Source organism: Bos taurus, chromosome 10 (genome assembly GCF_002263795.3).
Source record: "Bos taurus isolate L1 Dominette 01449 registration number 42190680 breed Hereford chromosome 10, ARS-UCD2.0, whole genome shotgun sequence".
Lineage (NCBI taxonomy): Eukaryota > Metazoa > Chordata > Mammalia > Artiodactyla > Bovidae > Bos > Bos taurus.
The window spans coordinates 72466713-72490371 of record NC_037337.1 but is presented as its reverse complement, the minus strand read 5'-3'; the positions used below and the strand labels follow the sequence as shown (position 1 = coordinate 72490371).

Genomic DNA, 23659 nt, shown 5'->3' with positions numbered 1-23659 from the left:
CTAGTAAAATACACCCCATAGATTGTAGCTTGCCAGGCTTCTCTGTTCCTGGAATTCTCCAGGCCAGAATTCTGGAGTGGGTAGCTGTTCCCTTCTCCAGGGGATCTTCCTAACTCAGGGATCGAACCCAGGTCTCCCACATTGCAGGTGAATTCTTTACAGTCTGAGCCACCAAGGAAGCCCTATAAATAAGGAAATGAAATTTATGCTACAAAAGGGGAAATAGAATTGTAGGGAATTATACACATGATGGAGTGAATGTTTGGTGTTTAATCAAATATAAGCTCATAAAAAAGTCAAACATACAATGAAACAAGTTGTCATGAGTAGGAATTAACATAGCATATATAACTCCCTTAGTGTTGTAGGAAAAATGGGGTGTGAGAGGATGGTCATATTCCAGGTCTCGAGTGAGTCTGTGGGACAGGCCACCAAGTGAAGGGTTCTTGGCTTCTCACTGTAAAGAATTCAAGAATGAGCCTGAAATTAGGGTTTATTTAGAAAGACACACACTCCACACACAGAGTACAGGCTGTCCCTGAGGGTCAGAGAGGCAGCCCCAAGGCATGGGGTCCTCTAGGAAAGTGAGAGCGGCTCTGGGAGATACACATTCCACAGACAGAAGGTGGTCGGTTTGAAAAGGTGAGAACTTCCTGCCTCGGGGTATGGGGGTGGCCAGTTTTTATGGGCTGAGTAATTTCATAGGCTAAGAAGTGGAAGGAATATTCTAACTATCTTTGAGAAGTGGCAGATATTTCTAGGAACTGGGGTACCATCCACTGTTTGGCCTTTAAGGGCACCCTCAGAACTATCACCGTGCCTGTAGGTGTGCCATTTAGCACATGCTAATGTATTTCAATGAGTGTGTAAGGAGGCACTAGGTCTCTCGGAGCTGAGTCTTCTGCCTACCCTCTTGGGCCTTCTAGGTTCCAACCAGTGTTTGTGGTATCCTGCTCTTCAGGGTTCTGTCATTCTTTTAATGGTTGTGCCCTGCCCGTTTCCTTCCTGTCTCATAAGGACTTCACATATTAATAATAGAATTAGTGAATTTAAGATACAAAATAACTATATATGAAGTGTTTAATAAGATTAAAAAAAACAGAAAATGAAAAATAAGAAATTTAAAAATTACCAAATTGGTAAAGAATTAAATGCCACTTTTAGAAGTTATAAAGATTGTTTTTTAATTGGTTGGGTATGTAAATTTGGTGCAACCACTATGGAAAACAGTATGATGGTTCCTCAAAAAACGAAAAATAAGAGTTGCCATATGATCCAGCAATCTCAGTCTTGGGCATATACTCAGACAAAACTATAATCTGAAAAGATACATGCACCCCTATGTTCATGACAGTGGAAGTGTTAGCCGCTCAGTCGTGTCCAGCTCTTTGCAACCCCATGGACTATAGCCTGCCAAGCTCCTCTGTCCATGGAACTCTCCAGGCAAGGATATTGGAGTGGGTTGCCATTTCCTTCTCTGGGGAAGGTTGGGGGTGGGGGAGGTTCTTCCGGATACAGGCAACGAACCTGGGTCTCCTGCATTGCAGGCAGACTCTTTACCATCTGAGCCACCAGGGAGCACTATTTACAACAGCAAAGTCAGGGAAACAACCTAAGAGCCCATCAATAGATGAATGGATAAAGAAGATGTGGAATATACATACATGAATATATGAAATGGTATATTACTCAGTCATTAAAAAGAGTGAAATAATGTCATTTGCAGCAACATGGATTGACCCAGAGATTATCACACTAAGTGAAATAACTCAGAAAGACAAATACCATATGATCTCACTTATACATGGAATCTAAAAAATGACACAAGCGCATCTACAAAACAGAAGCTGACTCACAGACACAGAACAGAGTTGTGGCGCCAAGGGGGAGACAGGGTAGGGGAGGGAAGGACTGGGAGATTATAAATCAACTTCAATAGAATTAAAAATAAATCAAAGTAAAAGAACTGTTGACATTAAAAACTCAAAGAATGATTTAAAAAACCGATTATAAAGAAATGCAGTAAATTAGCTCATTAAGTTGAGGAAATGTGAAAATTACATTCACTTCAAAAAACCTACAACCAATGGATGAGAGAAAAGTGAAAAAGAAAACTAAATTCTCCAATGATAATCAGTAGTATAAATATAAATAGTCCTCTAAGAAACTTAAGACTTGGACATTGCAGTGCTCCTGGAAACTCTGGAACTATTAACTAATCTCTCTGTTCATGTCAACTACCTGTAACATAGGAGTTGTAGAGTTCCCTAGACCCTATTATCAACATTTATTCCACTGAGAGGATCAGAAGACATCAGTAAAATAATGGTACCTTATACTATACAGTAAGGCTTAATCTCATTCAACAAATGCTCTTCTGGTATCTCATATTTTCTAAATATACTTAAACAATAGCAATCTAAATTTTCACATCTTCCTTTAAAGATAGAAGTTTCGTACATGGTACATCAGTTTGCAGTTCACAGGTCAAGGTCTTTAGAATATTACTCCAATCTTGCTCAAGACTAAAAATATTTTCACAGGTATCTCTGGTTAAATATTCTTGTAATAAAGCTCAATTTATAGACTAGTAGTTAAATCAACAAGTACTCTTAAGTTTCTCCTTCTACAGTATAAATAATCTATAAAACAGTCATATATTACATATACAGTAATTCTTTGTAAATAAAAGAATACTTGCTATTAAAGCAAATTATATGCAGTCATTTTGTAAACTTGGTTTCCAATATTAAAATCATTCACATAAATCAGATAACACATTTTATCTGTTAAATAAGAAATCTCAACTGTTATAAAGAAAACATATTTAACTTATATGCAGAGTACATCATGAGAAATGCTGGGCTGGAAGAAGTACAAGCTGGAATCAAGATTGACAGGAGAAATATCAATGACCTCAGATATGCAGATGACACCACCCTTATGGCGGAAAGTGAAGAGGAACTTTAAAAAGCCTCTTGATGAAAGTGAAAGAGGAGAATGAAAAAGTTGGCTTAAAACTCAACATTCAGAAAACTAAGATCATGGCATCTGGTCCCATCACTTCATGGCAAATAGATGGGGAAACAGTGGAAACAGTGTCAGACTTTATTTTTTGGGGTTCCAAAATCATTGCAGATGGTGATTGCAGCCATGAAATCAAAAGACGCTTACTCCTTGGAAGGAAAGTTATAACCAACCTAAACAGCATATTGAAAAGCAGAGACATTACTTTGCCAACAAAGGTCCGTCTAGTCAAGGCTATGGTTTTTCCAGTGATCATATATGGATGTGAGAGTTGGACTGTGAAGAAAGCTGAGCGCCGAAGATGATGCTTTTGAACTGTGGTGTTGGAGAAGACTCTTGCGAGTCCCTTGGACTGCAAGGAGATCCAACCAGTCCATTCTAAAGGAGATCAGTCCTGGGTGTGTTCATTGGAAGGACTGATGTTGAAGCTGAAACTCCAATACTTTGGCCACATGATGCGAAGAGCGGACTCACTTGAAAAGACCCTGATGCTGGGAAAGATTGAGGGTAGGAGGAGAAGTGGATGACAGAGGATGAGATGGTTGGATGGCATCACTGACTTGATGGACATGAGTTTGGGTAAACTCTGAGAATTGGTGATGGCCAGGGAGGCCTGGTGTGCTGCGATTCATGGGTCGCAAAGAGTCGGACACGACTGAGCGACTGAACTGAACTGAACTTACTGAACTTATCTTCATCAGCTGTTTCTTAAAAAAATGTATATATAAAACATTATAAGCATATTTCTGATAAGGATTTTATGCTTTATTATAAGCATGTTTCTGATATAGGATTTTAAACATATCAGCCAAGTGGTCAAACACAGGTACTAACAGTTCCTATTAGTTTGTGTTCCCTTCCCCCCAAAATTTCCTGCTTCATTACAGGATTTTACTGACTTTAAAGCTATTATGTGGGAGTCCAGATCTTTGGGAGGACTGAGTACCCCTAAAATCTCATTAACAATTCTAATTCAACCAGAAGGTCTGCTCTATCAAATCAAGTAAGATTTTCTTTGGCAGCAGCAATTTCTCAATTAGTGCCATTCTCTGGCTAATTCTAGAACTCTGAAGCAGCCCAATAAGGGAGCACTCACAATAGAATTCTGCTCCTTCAATCCAGAAAGCCCAGGGGCACAGTGAGATTTTTATTCTCTGTGGGATTTCTCTAAAGAATAATTCCAAGGTGATAGGAATTTCCCAGTCTGCACAGGTTCAAACTTGAGGATCTTTGAACAATCCAAAAAAAACCTATGACTATGGTTCAAGTTGAACATTTCTACGAAGTTGTGGAAAGAAAATAAGGGCATCATACTTCATCAAAAAATGGATTCATCATTTGTGTTTCACAGACATATGACTAAAATTCAAAATTTAGAACTGAAAATTTCCTATACTTTTCACTTTTCTTATCTTTTAATATAACATTTTTACCTTCTGTTTCTTCCCTCTAGATCTTACTCTCTTCTAAGCAACCTCCAATTTTTTTATTCTTCTGCCCACAAATTCAATCTCCTTGAAAATTTTATACCATTTCTATTCTTGCTCTTTGTCCCTCCCAAGCCTGAGCATCTATCTGTTTTCCCTTTCTTGCTTTTAATTCTTCCTCATTCTTGTGTTTATGACAGAGTAAGAAGGCAGGGTACAGGCAAGCCAGCTGCAAAGGAAAATATTTCAATGAATTCATGCAAGTCTGAGTTTATGAGGTAAGAGAGAAATGGCTATTAGATCAACATATTAGGGAAGCTAAGGGGCTACTGAGCAACCCACAGTGAAAAGCACTTCTGGAGGTGAGGACCATGTATTCCCTGAAGTTACTAGTGAAGAGTCTGATTTTTGGTTTACATTTGGATAGTGTTTACAATTATTGAATAATTTGTCCTGGTCATAGAAGGAGGAAACAGTCATTATTTAAGCTATAAAAGGAGGTTAAATTATTTCTAGCTGGCTATCTCATGAGATATACAAGATGTTTATCAAGGCTAGAAATCACTGATCAAAAAGTTATCTGGATCCCATTTATATGAAATATCTAAACCTACAGGGACAGAAAGGGGATGAGTGGTTGATAAAGGCTGGGGGAGAAGAGGATAGGGAGTGACTCTTAACGAAAACCAAGGTTTCTTTTGGGTGTGATGAAAATGTTCTAAAATTAAACTGTGGTAATGGTTGCACAATTCTGTCAATACACTGAAAACTACAGAGTGGTAAACTTCATATGGGTGAGTTTTATGTTATTTTAGTTACATCTTAATAAAGCCATTTAAAAAGACTACTATGATTTTTTACCATATGATCATCAAGAGATGCAGAAAAAAACTTTTGACAAAATTCAACACCCATTTATGATAAAAACTCTCCAGAAAGTAGGCATAGAGGGGACATACTTCAACATAATAAAGGCCATATATGACAAACCCACAATAAACACCATTCTAAATTGTGAAAAACTGAAAGCATTTCCTCTAAGATCAGGAACAACACAAGGATATCCACTCTCGCCATTAGTATTCAACATAGTTTTGGAAGTCCTAGCCATGGCAATCAGAGAAAAGAAATGAAAGGAATCCAAATCGCAAAAGTAGTAGTAAAACTGTCACTGTTTGCACATGGTATGATACAATACACAGAAAATCCTAAAGATGCCACCAGAAAACCACTAGAGCTCATTAGTGAATTTGGTAAAGTTGTAGCACACAAAATTAACCCACAGAAATCTTCTACATTCCTATATATACTAACAATGAAAGATTAGGAAGAGAAATCTCGTGACTTCCCTGGTGGTATACTGGGTAAGAATCTGCCTGCCAAAGCAGAGGACATGGGTTCGACCCTGGTCCAGGAAGATTCCACATGACGTGGATCAACTAAGCCTGTGTGCCACAAGTACTGAGCTTGCACTCTAGAACCCGTAAGTCGCCACTCCTGAACCGCAAACCATAACTACTGAGCCTGTGTGCCGCAACTACTGAAGCCCGTGTGCCTAGAGCCCTTGTCCCACAACAAAAGCCTTCACAATGAGAAACCCGCACACTGCAACTAGAGAAAGCCTGTGAGCAGCAACAAAGACCCAGCTCAACCAAAAACAGAATAAATAAATTTAAAGAAAAGATTTTAAAAAAGAAAAATTAAGGAAACAATCCCATTTATCACTATAACAAAAAGAATAAAATACCAAGGAATAAACCTACAAGGAAGCAAAAGTCCTAGGAAACTATAAGATACGGATGAATGAAATAAAAAACACAAACAGATGAAGAAATATACCATGTTCTTGGACTAAAAGACTCAATACTGTGAAAATGACTATACTACCCAAAGCAAACTACAGATTCAGTGCTGCTGCTGCTGCTGCTGCTGTTAAATCGCTTCAGTCGTGTCCGACTCTGTGCGACCCAATGGACGGCAGCCCACCAGGCAGCCTACTAGGCTCCTCCATCCACGGGATTTTCCAGGCAAGAGTACTGGAGTGGGGTGCCACTGCCTTCTCCCCCTTATCACCATAAACAAAAATAAATTCAAAATGAATGAAAGACCAAATGTAAGGCTATAAACTATAAAACTCTTAGAGGAAAACATAGAACACTTTGACATAAATCAAAGCAAGATCTTTTTGGACTCACCTCCTAGAGTAATGAAAATACAAAAATAAATGGGACCTAATTAAACAAATGCTTTTGCACAGCAAAAAGGATCATAAGCAAGATGAAAAGACAACCCTCAGAATGGGAGAAAATATTTGCAAATGAAGCAATGGACAAAAGATTAATCTCCAAAATATACAAACAGCTCATGTAGCTCAATACCGAAAAACAAACTCAGTCCAAAAAGCTGGGTGGAAGATCTATATAGACATTTCTCCAAAGATGACATACAGATGGCCAACAAACACATGAAAAGATGCTCAATATCACTAACTATTGTTGTTGTTTAGTTGCGGCGTCATGTCCAACTCTTTGTGACCCCAAGGACTGCAGCGCATCAGGCCTCCCTGTCCCTCACCATCTCCTGAAGTCTTCCCAAGTTCATGTCCATTTTCATCAGTGATGCCATCCGGTCATCTCATCCTCTGATGCCCCCTTCTCCTCCTCCTCTTCACTAAGTATCAGAGCAAAACAAATCAAAACAACAAATGAGGTACCACTTCACATTGGTCAGAATGGCCATCATTAAAGAGTCTACAAACAAACACTGGAGAGGGTGTGGAGAGAAGGGAAACTCCTACACAGCTGGTAGGAATGTAAATTGGTACAACTACTATGGAGAACAGTATGGAGGTTTCTCTAAAAACTAAAAACAGAACTACCATATGACCTCACAATCCCACTCCTGGGCATATACCTAAAGAAAACCACAATTCAGAAAGTTACGTGCACACCGATGTTCACTGCAGCACTATTTACAATAGCCAGGACATAGAAGCAACCTAAAAATCTCTCAACAGAGGAATGGATAAAGACATAGGCGGGTGGGAGACTGGACCTGACATACACACACTGCTATGTATAAGACAGATAACTCATGAGAACCTACTGTATAGCACAGTGCGCTGTGGTGACCTAAATGGAAAGGAAATCCAAAGAAGAGGGGATATATGCATACATATAGCTGCTTCACTTTGCTGTACAGCAGAAGCTAAACATAGCATTGTAAAGCAACTTATACTATTGTAAAGTAATTAGCCTCCAATTAAAATAAATAAATTTTAAAAAATTAAAGAGAAAAATATAATTATAAAAAAATTAAAAGAATTACTATGATTTTATATGGCTTTCTATTTATTTTATTTTGTATAAAAAGGTTTAAAAAGATGACATTATTTGTAGCAACATGAAAAAGACTATATTAAATTTTTTTCAGATTAAAAAAGTTATCTGAAAGTTTCTCAGCTGTTCAGTATCTCTTCATCTTACAGCTTCAATATTTACTTCACTCTTTCAACTAAATAATTACTTAACCTCTGTCAATAAACTAAATTTCACCCAAATGAATTCTAATACAAAATATTATTAATTGAGTTAAATATACACTAATTTAAAAGTCCAAATTAAAATCTTAAAAATTAAATTTCAAAAAGCAAATCAAAGTTGACTAATCAAACCAATGAAAACAAGTCAGATAAAGCTCTTATGCTAAATAGTATTTCCATAAAGCTCATGACACAAGTCATTTAGTACCCAAATTACAGTCAGTTTACACAGATATTAGCAGCAGTTTCAATTTCACAAAGTGTGAGACAGAGCTTGCCACTTCTGATGTTTCCTTCATGTTTCATGATTTTTTAATTTATCACCACCTTCCAGACATGCTATGATGTGAATCACACTCTCCATAAGATACTCTTCTTACACTTCTACAAAGCTATGTAGAAATTACTATACAATTTTTTAAAGTAAACTTTAGAAGTACACAATTGCCTGAAGAATACCTAAGCTTAATTAATCAGTGACTTAGAGGATTTAGTGACTATAAAATTAGATACTGAGCTATTTCTACTAAACATTATAGTATAAGCAAAATATTAAATGATTTAGATGGCATAGAGCTATTTAGTTTTTAAAGTTTCCTAAGACTGTTCTGGTATTCACAATCTCAATTTGCCTCATCTGTTAACCATTTTAAATTTCTCAGTTTTGGGTAACTTGTCTAGATATTCAGAAGTGGATTCAATTCCCAGTTTGCTGTTTTTTAATCCTTGCATGTTTGAAGATTCACACACTGGCCCAGAAAACAATAGCTGACTTCCTCAGCCAGTTCAGTACTTTTTCAAAGGAAACATGTCTCTTTTGTTCATAGGTATCAATATTTAGCATTACATAGTGACATCTGATTAATATATGACATCATTATCATGACTTCTCCCTTGTCAACAGCACTAGAAACTGTTTTCTGTCAAGGAAAAGGTATTCTCATAGAAGTTGACCTATAAACAAATTGTATCCTACCATTTCCGTTGTTATTCTACAGAATGCATAGTTCTAATTTACCAGTCAAAAACTTGATTTTCAGATTACTGTTCACTAATGACTTTTAAAAGTTTCTGAACATCATTAGATACACATTCATTACTAAAATGCCACATGAGATATGCTGAAGGAGATAAGAGAAAAGATGTAGTTTTGACTAGAAGCTACAGCCTATACATTCTCTTTCCCTGGGTTGTTATTCATTTGCTCATTCAACATTCATGTATGGGTTTTTTTTTTTTTTAAAAGACTTTTTAAAAAAGACTTTTCTATGTGAGAAGCAAAGTGTAAGGAGATTTAAACTCAAAGGATTAATTTCCGGGAGCCAAGTGTGATTTCAGACAAAAATATCTTGAACTTAGTCTGGGAGTTTTACAGTATAAAATGAATAATTCCATTTGCATTTAAAGAGATCCTTATTCTACTGACTGTAGTACACCAGTACAAGATCACTCTAGATGGCTGACTGGCTGTTAAAGTACTTGCTAACAGTATCAGGAAGTATTTATACAGACAGAGAAAATGAAGATGACATATATGGAATAACAGAATTAAATTATGGGTTGACCACAAAACACAAGCTGCCACTTCTAAGATCTGCCTCTTGATGTCCAAAACAGCCTTAAAGACTCCTGGCAAAGATAATACTCTACTGCTTTATGAAAAGCAGTAGAAAAGTAAAAAGTAAAAAGCAGTAGCTTTATGAAAAGTGAAAATTCTGTTACTATCTATTTATATTCTGAAGCATGACAGAATACTGCAAAAATGTTTTCCAACAGTCTGGTTAAGTTTTGCAATTCTGTTTGTAAAACTAAACACACAAAAACATATATACATTGCCACTCCATGCTTAGCCTCGTTGTTAATATTTTCATTACTAAATTTTGTTAACAAAATAAGCAAGCTGCATCTCAAACAGCTGTTGTTGTTGTTGAGTCGCTAAGTCATGTCTGACTCTTTTGTGACCCCATGGACTGTGACCTGCCAGGCTCCTCTGTCCCTGCAACTTCCCTGGCAAGAATACTGGAGTGGGTTGCCATTTCCTTCTCTAGGGGATCTTCCTGACCCAGGGATTGAACCCACATCTCCTGCTTGGCAGGTGGATTCATCACCACTGAGCAACCTGGGAAACCTGCATCTCAAATAGACATGCCAAATATGACACAATTTTCTACCACTCATAATCAAAGACAAGGAGCAATGCTAAAAAGCCAAGACATTCAAAGTTGGTAATGAACTATGGTCTTATTCTCTGAGGGAGTACAACAGTTCCTATATAGCATATTTTAATATAAAATAATTAAGCCACATACAGCATGACTCAAAACAAAACAAACAAAAAACCTATTTATCTACATCCCTGCCTGACAAGAGTATTATCACAGATGAACACAAAGCACCAGGCTAAATTTAAACTGGATTATCTGTGACCTATACTGTCTCATAGTCTGCTATATTTCTGGCTCATATTCAATTTTCTTTGTCCTGTGGGTAGGCATGGCAACCTACTCCAGTATTCTTGCCTGGAGAATCCCATGGACAGAGCAGCCTGGCGGGCTATAGTTCACAGGGTCGCAAAGACACGGCTGCAGCGACTGAGCACACACACACGTTCATCAGAAAATGAGCAGGGAGACTACAAAGAATAAATAATCATATACTGAGCGCATATTTAAAACAAATGAAACCTGATCCCTGTTTTCAAGGAATTTACCTTTAATAAACCTTATTACAAAATGTTCTATTTATAGTATAATATCTATTATGAGCCCTTGTGTTTAAGACTATCTTCTTAAACTAAGAATTTAATTTGAATAAAGGGCTGATGAAATCATTTATGTCAGTGGGTGTCACAGAAGTGAGCATGAATTAAATAAGCCATAAGACAAAATTATGTATGACTTGTAGTACTAGTTGTATTATAGCTTTAACTTACAAGTGCTTTTTATATAAAAAATTAAATAGTTGTTTTTGATGAAAAGTTCTAAAGGAAGCTGACATGACATGTGATACTGTCGTTTTCAACTCTAGTTTATACTTACACCTCAGACTGTAACTCACAAGATTCACTCTTGTGAATTCACAATTGTCTAAAGTTATTTTCACCAGGAAGCAATGAAACTGCAGTGACACACATATATAATTACTTGAAAAGTCCAAGGACATGTATTTGGCTTCTGTTATTAGCTGTGAAAATTAACCTTTGTCTTAACTTCCTCACCTGTTGATACAAGTAGTAATAGTACAATATCTATCTCATATAGACAGTTATAAAAGATTTAATGAGCTAGTACTTCAAAATGTCTATGATAATAACTGGCATATAAGTGGTCAGTAACATTAGCTCTCATTGTTACAAGCTAATGTCAAAGCCAGAAAAAGTTAAGAGGCACACAAAGAATCAAATTCGTGATTCTGGTCTCGTTAGTATCATGCTCCAATTAATGGATCTAAGCAATCACAGACTCCTTATATACAATTATCCACTCAAAAAATTCAATAAAGAAAACTGTACTATTTTCTAAATTCTAGAAACAGTTAACAATTTGATAAAGCTTAAGTTTAGCTTAGAGATTTATACGAATACAGACTATTCATATATTAGCCATTTGTTTAAAAGTTAAAAGTCACAAGTTGATAGTTATTTCCATTTTTACTTATTTAAAAAATATTTTATTTAATTAAAAAATTTTTTTGCTGTACTGGGTCTTCATTGCTTCGGGCTTTTTCTAGTTACTTTTTGCACTGTGCAGGCTTCATTCACTGCAGGGGCTTCTCTTGTCACGAAGCACGAGCTCTGGGCATTCAGGCTCGGTAGCTGCGGCATGTGAACTCAGCAGCTGCAGCCCATGGGCTCTACAGCTTGGGCTCAGTAACCGTGGCACATGGGCTTAGTTGCCCGGCAGCATGTGGGATCTTCTTGAACCCATGTCTCCTGCATTGGTAGGAGGATTCTTAACTACTGGACCACCAGGGAAGTTCCTATCTCCCTTTTTAAACTGATAACATTGTCTAGTTGCTGTGATTCCACAATTCCTTTCTGTTTAAAAGAATGCCTGATTATAATAATTGCAAATATAACTCTGGAAAGGGATGAATGGGATGGCTATGAGTCCTATTTAAACCTCAAAGCCAAAACACAGGAAGGTAAGATGAAATCCTTAGATTCAGAGTCAACATAATTTTCTACACTAACATAACAACTCGACACCGTTCAGATTTGCACAATCTTCATGCAGTTAAAAATGTAGGTTTCGGGAGTTCCCTGGTGGTCCAGTGGTTAGGACTTGTCTTTTTCACTGCCAGGGCCCAGGTTTAATCCCTGGCTGGGGAACTAAGATCCTGCAAGCCAAGTAATGTGGCAGGAAAAATATATATATATATATATATAAGCTCAACCAAAATAATATTTAAAAAGAGAGTGAGAACAGAGTCAGAAATATCTGCCACCAGAAAGCCTGTAACTTCTTCTACCTCTGCTACAGCAATCACACCCACCTCCAGGTAGATTTTGCCTAATAAAAAATACCTGAATGTCCACTATCCACAGGCCCTGTGCCAGGCTTTGGATACAGTAAAGATATTGTATTTTTCCCTTCTGAATTTTATAAGTAAATTGAGCACACAATTATAATTAAAACACAAATACTTCACAGTAAAGTATATGATTAAAGCTGTACAAATAATAGATGATACTATGGAAGTACAAAGAGAAGAGAAATGAAACATTCTGGAGATCAGGAAAGGTTTTGTGGGGGAGAAAATACTAGAAATGAGCTTTGATAAAGAAGAAAACAAAAGCTGGTGAAGGAGGGATAAGAATTCTGAACTATCAATTAGCATGAGCAAAGCTCCACTGAGAGGGAGAAAGTACAGGGTGTGGCCCAGAGATGGCAAGGGTGCCAGTTTGGTTGAAATAGATCCGTCCTGAGGTCCAACTATGGAAAGTGTCAAAGCCAAACCAAGAATTCTAAACTTAATTCTAGAGGCAAAAGGAAGTTACTAAATATAGAGCAGAGAAATAATGTGATGAAAATAGTATTTTAGGAAAAATTTCGTGATGCTTTAATGAATGGAGGAGAGAGATGCCGTACAAGATGTTAACAGGAAAGACAAGTTTTGAAGTATTAAACATGGTTTGGGTATGAATTAATAAGACCTGAACTGTTCCAATACAATTTTTCAATCTTAAATAACCCAGGACCCACATACAAAGCCTAAATGCCTTTTTTGAAGACTATTTTTTTTGTTTCATAAGAAGAACTGAGTTACTTAGAATAATCTATGTCTCTCACTCTCTTTTGCATCTTTTCTGTAGTAATACTCCTCTTGCCCATTTCTAATCATGAACCGTTTCCTTTTTAAAACTCCAACCCATGTCCTCCGTCATTTACTGATCATTCTTGTCTGAACATTCACCTTTGCTTTATTACTTACTCTTTATTCTCTATTTAACCATCAAATCCCACCTAATCATTAACCTAATTTATCTCCAGCTTCATATAGTCAAATAAATCTACTCATACGCAACTTTCTTTTCTATTATCTCTTAATTTTTAGTGTACTCATATACGAAGTCTATATGCCCACAACATTTACAACCTCTTCTAAAGCCTCCACTCAATCTCCTAGTTTGTCTTTCAGGCTCACTGCTAAAGCTATGCTCAAAGACCACCCTCTCATACTCCCATTCCCTCATACATATACCCACTCATACTAAGTTTCTATTCCCCTAAGAATCTCTAGATTTCATATACTCAATAATAGCAGCTACCACTTATTTCTTCACAGTAGAAAACATGTCATGTGCTTTACACGATCATCTCATTTAATCTTCGAGATTACCTAATGACAGAGCTTCCCTGGTAGTCCAGTGGTTAAGAATCTTCCTGACAATGCAGGCGACATGGATTCAGTTCCTGGTCTGGGAAGATCACACATGCTGCAGACACACTACTAAGTCGTGCGCCACAACTACTGAGTCACCATGTACTGCAATTACTGAAGCCCATGTGCCTAAAGCCCATGCTCAGCAACACCGAAGCCACCACAAAGAGAAGCTGGAGCACAGAAACGAGAGTAGCCCCCGCTCACCGCAACTACAGAATGCCAGCGGACAACAGTGAAGACTCAGCGCAGTGAAACAAAGATTACCTAATGAAAAAGGTTTTTCCATTTGACTTGGACAGATGAAGAAAACTGAGGCTTAGAAAAATCAAGTAGCTTGCTGAAGATCACCCCACTAGTAAGTTTCACCATGTTCTCTAGAGCCTTCAATATAGCTCCACTGACTGTATGCACTCAGAAACATTTCCCCAAGTCCTTCATTACAGGTGATCAACTATTTGACAATTAATATTGATTCCATTTCTTAGTCTGAACAATGATAGTTGAACACATAAAACTGTTTATCTCTGTTGACTTTGAAACTTTGGGAATGAGAAAATGATCTTAACTTCTTAAATTTCTATGGAATGTTTTAAAAGGGACTCTCACACTGGAAGACTTATACTACATAAATTTGTAAGGTTCCTTTTAATTCTAGGAATGTGTATCAGAAGCATAACATTCAGCTTTTCAAATTTTGATTCCTAGGAACAACAAGGATAATCTAACTGGGAAAAGTCTGCTCAGGAGTTTTGTATTTACAGATCTGATTCTGGCACATTACTTACACTCTCTAATCCTACATTTCTTCATCTGCAACACAGAGATAACATCATATGCTTTAGATGGTTGTGGTGAAAATTAAAGCCTCATGCAAATAAATGGTCAATAAATTACAGATTTTATTATTCACTTTCCTATGTATCTAGACGTAGTTTGGTTTCATAGGATTTTAATTCAAATCATATCAGACATGAAAAAAGCCTAGTGACTTTCAATCCATATCCTAAATATGAATACTACATAAACTAAGAAAATGGAGTCCAGATAAACATATTAAGAAATATAAAAACTGAAACTCCCTTCTTTATCATTTACTCAACAAATGTTTAAAACATCTCTTAATTTATAAACACAGTATCAACAATCCGTGAACACACATTAACATTCATTATCTTTCCCTCAGTTTTCTACAAAAATTCTAAAAACTCTTATCACATTTCAGATAAAGGTATACAGAAGCTCTTAATTACTTTCTCTAGCTCCTTCTACCTACCTCAGCAAAAGAAAAGTTAGGTAAAGATACACAGATAGCTAGGACATCCAAAAGTCAAAATCATCAAGAAATATATTCTAGAGATTCATAATAAAATATAAAATTATTACTTGTGCATAAGAGCAAATTAGGCATTGGAAAGAACAAAAGAAAGAATATAGGTAATCAAACTTGTGATTTTGATATTCAGTTCAGTTCAGTTGCTAAGTCTTGTCCATCTGTTCGCAACCCCATGGACTGCAGCATACCTGGCTTCCCTGTCTATCACCAACTCCTGGAGCTTGCTCAAACTCATGTCCATTGAGTCAGTGATGCCATCCAACCATCTAATCCTCTGTCATCCCCTTCTCCTTCTGATACAGTTTAACCCAAATTACTTTCATATAACACTAGTTAATAATCCCAAGTCAGAAAATTTCCTGGCTAACAGTGAAATAGAAAATGAAGCAATTCAATCTTTAAAAGTTTGTCACCAACATATGAGATGGAAGACAGAACATATTCTGGAATAAAGTTACTAACCAAGGTACAGGAAGGCACAAACTTTTACCTAGTTGCTTCACAATACCTTTTCCTTCCCCTAAGGTCCATATATTTCACAGGGCCACACCTTGTTTTATCTTCTATTTGACTCTTACAGGACTCCACTTGCACAAATATTCTGAAAGGGATGCCTCCTTCCTCTGATTGGGTAAGGATGGAAAGTAGTCAAGAGGACCACTCAGAGTCAGGTGCCCAAGTGTCATTCAGGGGATCATCAAAATATCACCTTACAATTAGTTATTTAATTGTATCTACATGATCACCAACTCACATCTTAAGAGATTAATCCAGCACTCAGGCATGAGCATTTCAGGGATAACAAGCTCCCTATGGACATATGTCAGTCTTTAGTTTCAAATTTTCAAACAAATAAGCATTTGCAGTTAAACCAGAATCAGCTACACATGCTATTAGCCATTCTAATAAAGTCTAAGTGCTATGTGAACAAATTCAAAGACTGTATAGGTTTTTTACTAACTGCTTAGCAATATTTACCATGTGAAAATACACTGTACTATAGATTTCTTTGAAAAAACTGCATATTAGAGAACAAATTTTCAAATGAAGGTTTATTAACGAGTCAAGATAAGCAAGACCTAGCTTGAACTGACAGGAAAACCTGCACAATGTGTTCTTAAAATGCCCTTCACATCAAATTACCAAGGGTCCTGTGCTTGTTCAAACCTGTAGGCTCAACCATCCTTTGTCTCTTGTGGAATCTCCATCCGCCTTCCTCCCAAGAGCTTTTCTAGACTTCTCACTCCCAACAGAAAAATCAGCAAAGGCCACCCATAGGAATATCTTTCCTAAATAATAATCACTGACTTAAAATTCTTTCAAGAAAGACACAACCCTGAAAGAAAATCAGTGTCAGAATGCTGAAACATCTAAGTGCCTGGCACATAACAGGCATTGAGTCAAAGCCTATTAAATACACAATGTTGAGAATAAGAAACATTCGATAATCTACCCCTTTGGCTTTGCTGATGTTTGGAACACAACCACGACCAAACAATTCTTGTCTCCTAGAGCAGTGTTTCTTTCAACAGTTTATACTGTACTTATAAACATCAATTTTGTTCTTCAAACTAAAATATAAACCACTTTTATATGTTAACACACACACACATCACATAAAAAGAAATTCTGATGACTCAAGTATTCGACCATTCTATTTCTCAAATATATACTGAAGTTTACCAGTCTTAATATACCTCTCCCATAAAATAATTACTTCACTGATGTGAAAAATATCTAGTGATATCTAATCAAAAATGTCTTAACTTCTATGTGCAGTTCATTATAGTTTCCAAAATGTAGTATAGCTGTACCTTGCAGGTTAAAAGTAATCATCACTTTATGATTGAATGTTTAACAGATACTTTTGAGTTACACGTAAGAACAGACCTAAAACATCAAACAAGAAATGTTACTTTGTGCTTCAAATTGTCAAAAGAAACAAAATCAATCAATAAAATCAAAAGAAACAAAATACACTTAACAAAACACGGAGTGGGGTGGGTCACTATTGCCCTAGTCAGTTTCCTAATCTCTAAAGAGTTACAGAACCACAGACTTTGGAAAAGGCCCAATATGTAAAAAGATAAAAACATTAAAGTGAAATTGTCCGAGTTAAAGAGCAGGTGGGGAGCACTCCCTGCTGAACTCCTGAGAGTTCTGGAACTCCTAAGGCTCAGAAGAGCACTGTTAAAAATCTGATTCTGTTCAGAGTTCTTTGCACCTAAAAAGTGGTTGCGTTTAAAACCCCAACGTGCAAGCCTGAAAAGATTAAACCTTTTCCTCGGAAAAACTTTTTTAAAATTTCTAATTTCCTTTAGTAATGTCAAAATCATCTACTCCGGGAAAACAAAAACCACCTCCCATGGATTTTTACATCTCCCATACTCTTCCAGTCACTTCTTAAGATGCATTCGGCTTATTACTCCAACCAGAAGAAAATTTAGAGTTGGGAGTGGGGCGGTGGGCGAATAGACTTCCTGGCTTGCACAACTTAAGTATGACCTTTGTGGATTTTTAGAGCACCGCGGTACTTGGGGGGGGGGGGGGGGGGGCGGGAAACAAACCTCAGGTGATGAGATTTTCAAAACATATCTAAAACTGCGGTTGGCAGAGGCTCTCCACAGCCAGCTGTCCTTCAAGAAAATACTTAACATGTACAAGCAGAGCAGAACCACACCTCAACTAAACTCTAGCATCAGGAACTTTTATACGGTTAAAAAGAGAAATCAGTTCGATTTACTTCAATGGATTTGTTCGATGCCTAAATAATGAATGAACTGGAGGCATCACTGACTTGAGTTCTGAAAGAACCTCACTCTCAGCACGGTCTCCATAAAAACCTGAAGCAAATTCCCCCAAATTTAGTGTTTCGAAGCCAAGTCCGGTCCGAAGGAAGCCTCTCCCCGCTTCTATCTCTCGGCCTCGCTCCAAGGGTTGGAGCCCAGGCGGGTGGAGGGGCCGGACGCCCCCTCCCCGCTCGGGAAAAGTTCCGCCGGCTGCTCTCGGGACAGGCCGGGCCGCGGGCCTCGTCCGCGTCGCCGCTACTAACATCGAGCCGGGCCTGTGCGGCCGGAGGGTCGCGACCCCTCCCCCGGCCGCCGCCACAAACGCCCCGCCCCCGCCTCCCCGCCACCGCCTCCCCGCCACCGCCCTCGCGGAGCGTTAACCCCTCGCCGCCCGCCGCCGGGCTCCGGGGAGGAGGCCGGGCCAGGGGGTGGAGTTGTCGCGTCTCCTCCCGGGAGCGCCCGGGCAGACGCCCGGCTTGTTTACAGGCCCCAGGCCCCAGGCCTGGCCACCGCCGCGCAGGCCCACGCCGCCCTCCCTCCCGCCCGCCGTCGGCCCGAGCGTCGCGCTTACCCGGAGCAGCCGCGGACGGGCAAGTCCCTGGTCCGCCGAGGCGGCGGCGGCGACGGCGGCCGGGGAGGGGGCAGGAGGGGGGTCACCGCGGCGGCGGCCGGCCAGGTCAGGCCGGGGAGGGGGCGGAGGAGGGGAGGAGCCGGGCTGCGTCCGGGCCCCCGGCTCTCGGCGCCCTCGCGGCTCAGATCATCCGGGCGTTGGAGCGGGAGGCGGAGAGCGGGTCCGGGAGGAGGAAGAGCCGAAGAGTCATAGCTTTCGCGCCCCACCTGCCTGGCGCCCCCCACCCCCCCTCCCCAACCACCGGTTCCCGAGCTGCAGCCGCCGGAGCACCCGAAGCTGCAAGCCGGGCGGGCGCCGAGACCACAGCTCCCTCCCTCCCGCGCGCGCTCCCGCCCCTAGCGCCGCCACCGCCGCCGCCGCCGCCTCGAGCGCGTCCCCGCGCAGGCGCGCTCTCGACGGCGCCGTGCTGCCCTTCCCCCACGCCTCCGACTGCCCCGCCCCGCCCCACCCCTCCCCGTCGGCTCAGCCCTCGCTACAGATGCGGCGCGGTGGAGCAGCTGGAGAGACCCGGATGTCGTTGGGCAGGAACCGCAGCGCCGGGCGGCCAGCGGGCGGGGGTGAGGGGGGGGGAGGGGGGGAGGGGGGGCGGGCGCAGATGACGTCACTGCCCTACCCGGTATGTTTCGCCGCAGTCGGCTTGCTACCCCGGCCTCAGACCGAGGCTTAAGGGAGCATCGCGAATCCCGGATCGGAACCGGAACCGGGGCCTTAATCCCCCGGCGCTGGGTTGGACGGAGTGTGCGATTGTTAGGAGCCCCAGGAATCGAGATGCCCTCCAAGCCTGGCAGCCTGCCGACGGGAACTCAGACGCTCCCCAGGGGCATCCCGGCCTCCCGGCGCGGCGCTACCATCTGTCTGCAAATACACAAACCGCTCCCTGCTTAGGCGCAGTCCACAGAAGCCGGAGGACAACCCCGTGCTTTCGACTTCTCTCGGGCACGATCGCGGCCTGGTCGAGGCCTGGCTGCTGCGGCTCAAAAGTTAACTCGGTGTCAGGCCGCCGCCAGACCCCCTCCTCCCAGGCTCCACGCCTCCAGAGCCACCCTACCCCCAAGGGACCCTTGGAGACACTCGCAGGTACCCCAGCCACACCTCGCATCTCGAAGGGCAACTACTACCCGTACACCGTACTGCCATCCACCCACATGCGAGTGCAACTGATACACACACGAGGCACATGCTCTGAGTTTCTGGCCGGTTTCCAGTCTGTAGCTCGTGAGGTTCCACATTGTATTTATTTGCACTTGTTAGACAGTCACGTGATTCTGTCACTGAGGACTTCCAACGACCTCCAGTGAGGTTAAAGAAACGAAAGATATTTCAAATTCCGGAAGACAATAAAAACGTAACAGCTGCTTATATTAAGAGTTGGAGATCTGCTAAACCTAGTTGAAACTGAAAGTTCAGGTGACCAAAATCCAGCTCAGCTAGCTAGACCACGGAAAACCGGACCCACGCTGTTTGCAGACGCTGGGGATAGAATGACAAACCCTAGGCGGCCAATGAATCAGAACTGAGGAGCAGTACATCACCAGCAGGGTCTCCTATTGGCTGGGGTGTCCTTCCTTTCTCTTGTCAGAGACTTAACCTGTTCGGAGATTTGACCTACACCACATTTGCAGGAACAGAAGTTTAAAGATATGAGATTTAAAATTTTTTAAAGATTTGAGATTTTAGAAAAGATAGATTTGAGATCTGAGATTTAAAAAGATGCTCTGGTAAATACAAAGAAAAACTAAACACTTCATTATTAGAGGCAGGTACTTTAAAAAGAACAACTGAAAATATTATCCAAATAGTGTTCTGGCGGATAAGGTAAATTTGTGATGGGGCCTCTCTATTTTATCCCAGGAGCTTGTACCCCACTTTGTATCTCCTAAAATACAAGTGCTTAGTTTGTATCTCCTGAAACCACTTTGTTGCTCCAATTCTTAGATCAAAAGCAACCCATTTATTCTGTCCCTGTCATTTAGCTTAGGCTTCCCTGGTGGCTCAGCTGGTAAAGAATCCTCCTACAATGCCAGAGACTTGGGTTCTATCCCTGAGTTGGGAAGATCCCCTGGAGAAAGGAACCGATACCCACTCCAGTATTCTGGCCTGAAGAATTCCATGGACTTAACAGTCGCAAAGAGTCAGACACGACTGAGCGACTTTAACATGAAGTAAAGTGAAGTCGCTCAGTCGTGCTTGACTCTTAGCGACCCCATGGACAGTAGCCTGCACCAAGCTCCTCTGTCCAAGGGATTTTCTAGGCAAGAGTACTGGACTGGGTTGCCGTTGTGGCTCAGCTGGTAAAGAATCCGCCTGCAATATGGGAGACCTGGGTTGGGAAGATCCCCTGGAGAAGGGAAAGGCTACCCACTCCAGTACCTGCCCTGGAGAATTCCATGGGCTGTATAGTCCATGGGGTTGCAAAGAGTCAGACATGACTGAGTGACTTTCACATAGCTGCTGTAAAAGCTGTCTGGAGTTTTTTCAACATTTTTGGGAAGATTCTGTTCCTTTCACTTTCAGGTGTGGGACCTAATAACAGTATCAAACAATATCACCCAAAGATCACTGGCAGGCCACTTCTTCAAGGAACTTCAGTGTTATTCTACCAAGTATCTTTGGGGTTAGGATTTCTTAGAGTAAGATGAAGATAGGATCATTTCCAGGTATACAAAGTAAAAATAAAGTTCACTTATATATTTGGTCCCAGTATTATCTGAGGATATATTTCCTAATTAATTCTCCCCACATTTGCTAAAAGAAAATAGAAGGAAATTAGATCAAATATCTTTGAAATTGTACCTAATTGGAATCCATAATGCTTCAGGCATGGATTGCTAACATCCATGCTAACATCCACATGCTCACAGCATGAGTAGCATGCTAGTGGACTCATTACCATTCTAAAATGGAAAGCCCATGTGCCTACCCCTATTTGGAGCACCCTTAGAAAACACATTTTCTTATTCATAAGACAGAACCTGGGTCACCAGCGGCACTGTTGAACTATAAAGAGCTCGAAGGTCTTGCCTGTCATTCTGCTTCCTTCCTTTAGGCTTCCACATCTTTCTTCTCTCTGTTCTACACTTATAGAAGAATCTGAGTCAATTATAACGGAAGAGGTAGAAAAATAGGAAATATGAGCATAAATAATTTTTTAAGGAGTCTGTAGTGTACCATAGACTGCCAGTCAAGCTGCACCTTCCCACTATTTCTTATTTCTGAATACAGTTTGCAGGAACATTGAGGTATTGAAGGTATTCATGAGGAAACTCATAGGTTGTAAGATTAACAGTTTAGAATTTGGAAGAAAGATATCTTAATATGATCTAAATAAATGTTTAGATGTGCTTGATGTTAAATGTTAAATGTGCTTGATATAATAGCCTCTTCCTTATTATTAATGTTATACTACATTTTATATTCCCTAAATATTGTACTAAATATTCCCTAAATATTATGCTAAGGGTAAACAAAATTAAACTATTAGAAGAGGGGAAAGTGACATTGAAAAAAGAAGGTTAAAATTTTCTTCTCTTTTCAACTATAAGGCTTTGCTTGGGCCTCCTACACACATTTGGGATGTTCATAGTCAGTTTTGGCAAAACATCAGTAAGAATATATTGCCCTAATCGTACTTTGGTAATTTTTACAGGTATATTGTAAAACTGTTCTACTCTGCTTCAGAAATCTGTTTGTATTTCAGTTACCAAAGAGGAAGGTGATTTTCTGAAAGGTTAGTTTTCAAGTCCTGGATTTAACTGTCTGCCATTAGACTAGTAACTGAGAGGCTTGGGGATGAGGACAGGCAGTGATGAATTGGAAGCTTACTCTGGTCAGCAGTACTCCTGTCTTTTCCTCCATAATCAGGATTTTTTCTTAAGGTCTACATTTTTTGTAAAGCCAAATTACTATTGTGAATCCATCCAAGATAGTCACCTAAGACAGCCTGGCTTGGGCTTCTCGAAATGATCTCAGTGATGTAAGTAGTCCCTCAGGTGAGGACCTGTGAACCCCTCAGCCGAATCATCCATCCGTTCACACTGAGGCCAGTCACTACCCAAGAGCCGCAAAGCCAAGCAGAACATACACTCAACACGCTTCCTCCTCCTCCTTCACTACCTGTTGCACGTATTTTTCTCACAGATATCCTCTTCTTATGTCCTCCTCTTCTCTCTTTTCTCCTTCTTATTCTCTCTTTCTTCTGTTCTCTTCTTGTCTCCTTTGCTCTTCTTTTTTTCATTTTTCTTTTCTCACTTTTCCTGAGCCTAGTAGAAATTACAGTTTCTGCTACCCACTTTCTGCTGAAGAAATACATATGAGCTGCTAGGCCCCTATACTAATTTTGTTGGGAGGGATGAACCCCCCTCACCTGACCCTCCTTGCTCCATCCTCTCTGACCATAGCAGGTCATGAAAATCAGCTGTTTAAAGGACAGTCACAGAATGAACAGGATTAGAGAATCTTGTCCTGTATGACATCACTGAGGTGGCCCCACTGGGGTGGGGCAGACAGGAGCCGGCAGGTTGGAGCTGCCATTGTGGCTACTCCTGGACCCTAGAGAAATGTGGCCACTGGGAGTGTCACAGGTCAAGCCCTGGCTAGTCTTTAGGGTAGGATGTTGCCTTAAGAGACTGTAGGTGCCCCAGCCCCACACCATCGATGTGGACCTTATTAGACAAGTTCATCTGTTCAGTAGCTGCCTATTATGTGCTAGGCACTGTGCTGGATACTAGGGGTAGTTTATGACATCAGTGAGCAAAACTCTCAGCCCCAAGCAGCTGATGTTATAATGAAAGATATAGACAAAGAAGTAAACAAATGAACAAGGAAATTACAGGTTGTGATCAGTGCTGTGAAGGAAATAAGTAAGGAAATAGACTGGCGAGGGGACTTGAAACAAGTATACAGGGAAGACCTTTCTAAGAAGGCAGGATTCGAGCTGAAGGATGAGGAGTCAGCTTTGTAATCAACCAGGGAAGAGCTTTCCAGGCTGAAAGATCGCCAGAAACCAAGGGCCTGATGTGGGAAAG

The 23659-nt window shown here is 40.3% G+C and overlaps 1 protein-coding gene across 6 annotated transcripts in view; it reads right to left on the bottom strand.

Moving 5' to 3' along the window:
- Nucleotides 1–22958, bottom strand: part of PPM1A (protein phosphatase, Mg2+/Mn2+ dependent 1A) — a 50424-nt gene extending 27466 nt beyond the window's left edge. The window contains exon 1 of one of the 6 annotated variants that reach the window (NM_001302772.1): nt 22749–22958. In NM_001302772.1, the coding sequence (NP_001289701.1) occupies nt 22749–22944 (196 nt within the window). In that variant the 5' untranslated portion in view covers nt 22945–22958. Of the gene's footprint in view, nt 1–17029; nt 17736–17782; nt 17925–17958; nt 17979–18012; nt 18265–18575; nt 18948–22748 lie in introns of those variants that run through there. The other 5 variants (XM_024997273.2, XM_059890226.1, XM_059890229.1 and 2 more) reach the window with 5 other exon arrangements.
- Between the last annotated feature and the right edge of the window lie 701 nt (nt 22959–23659).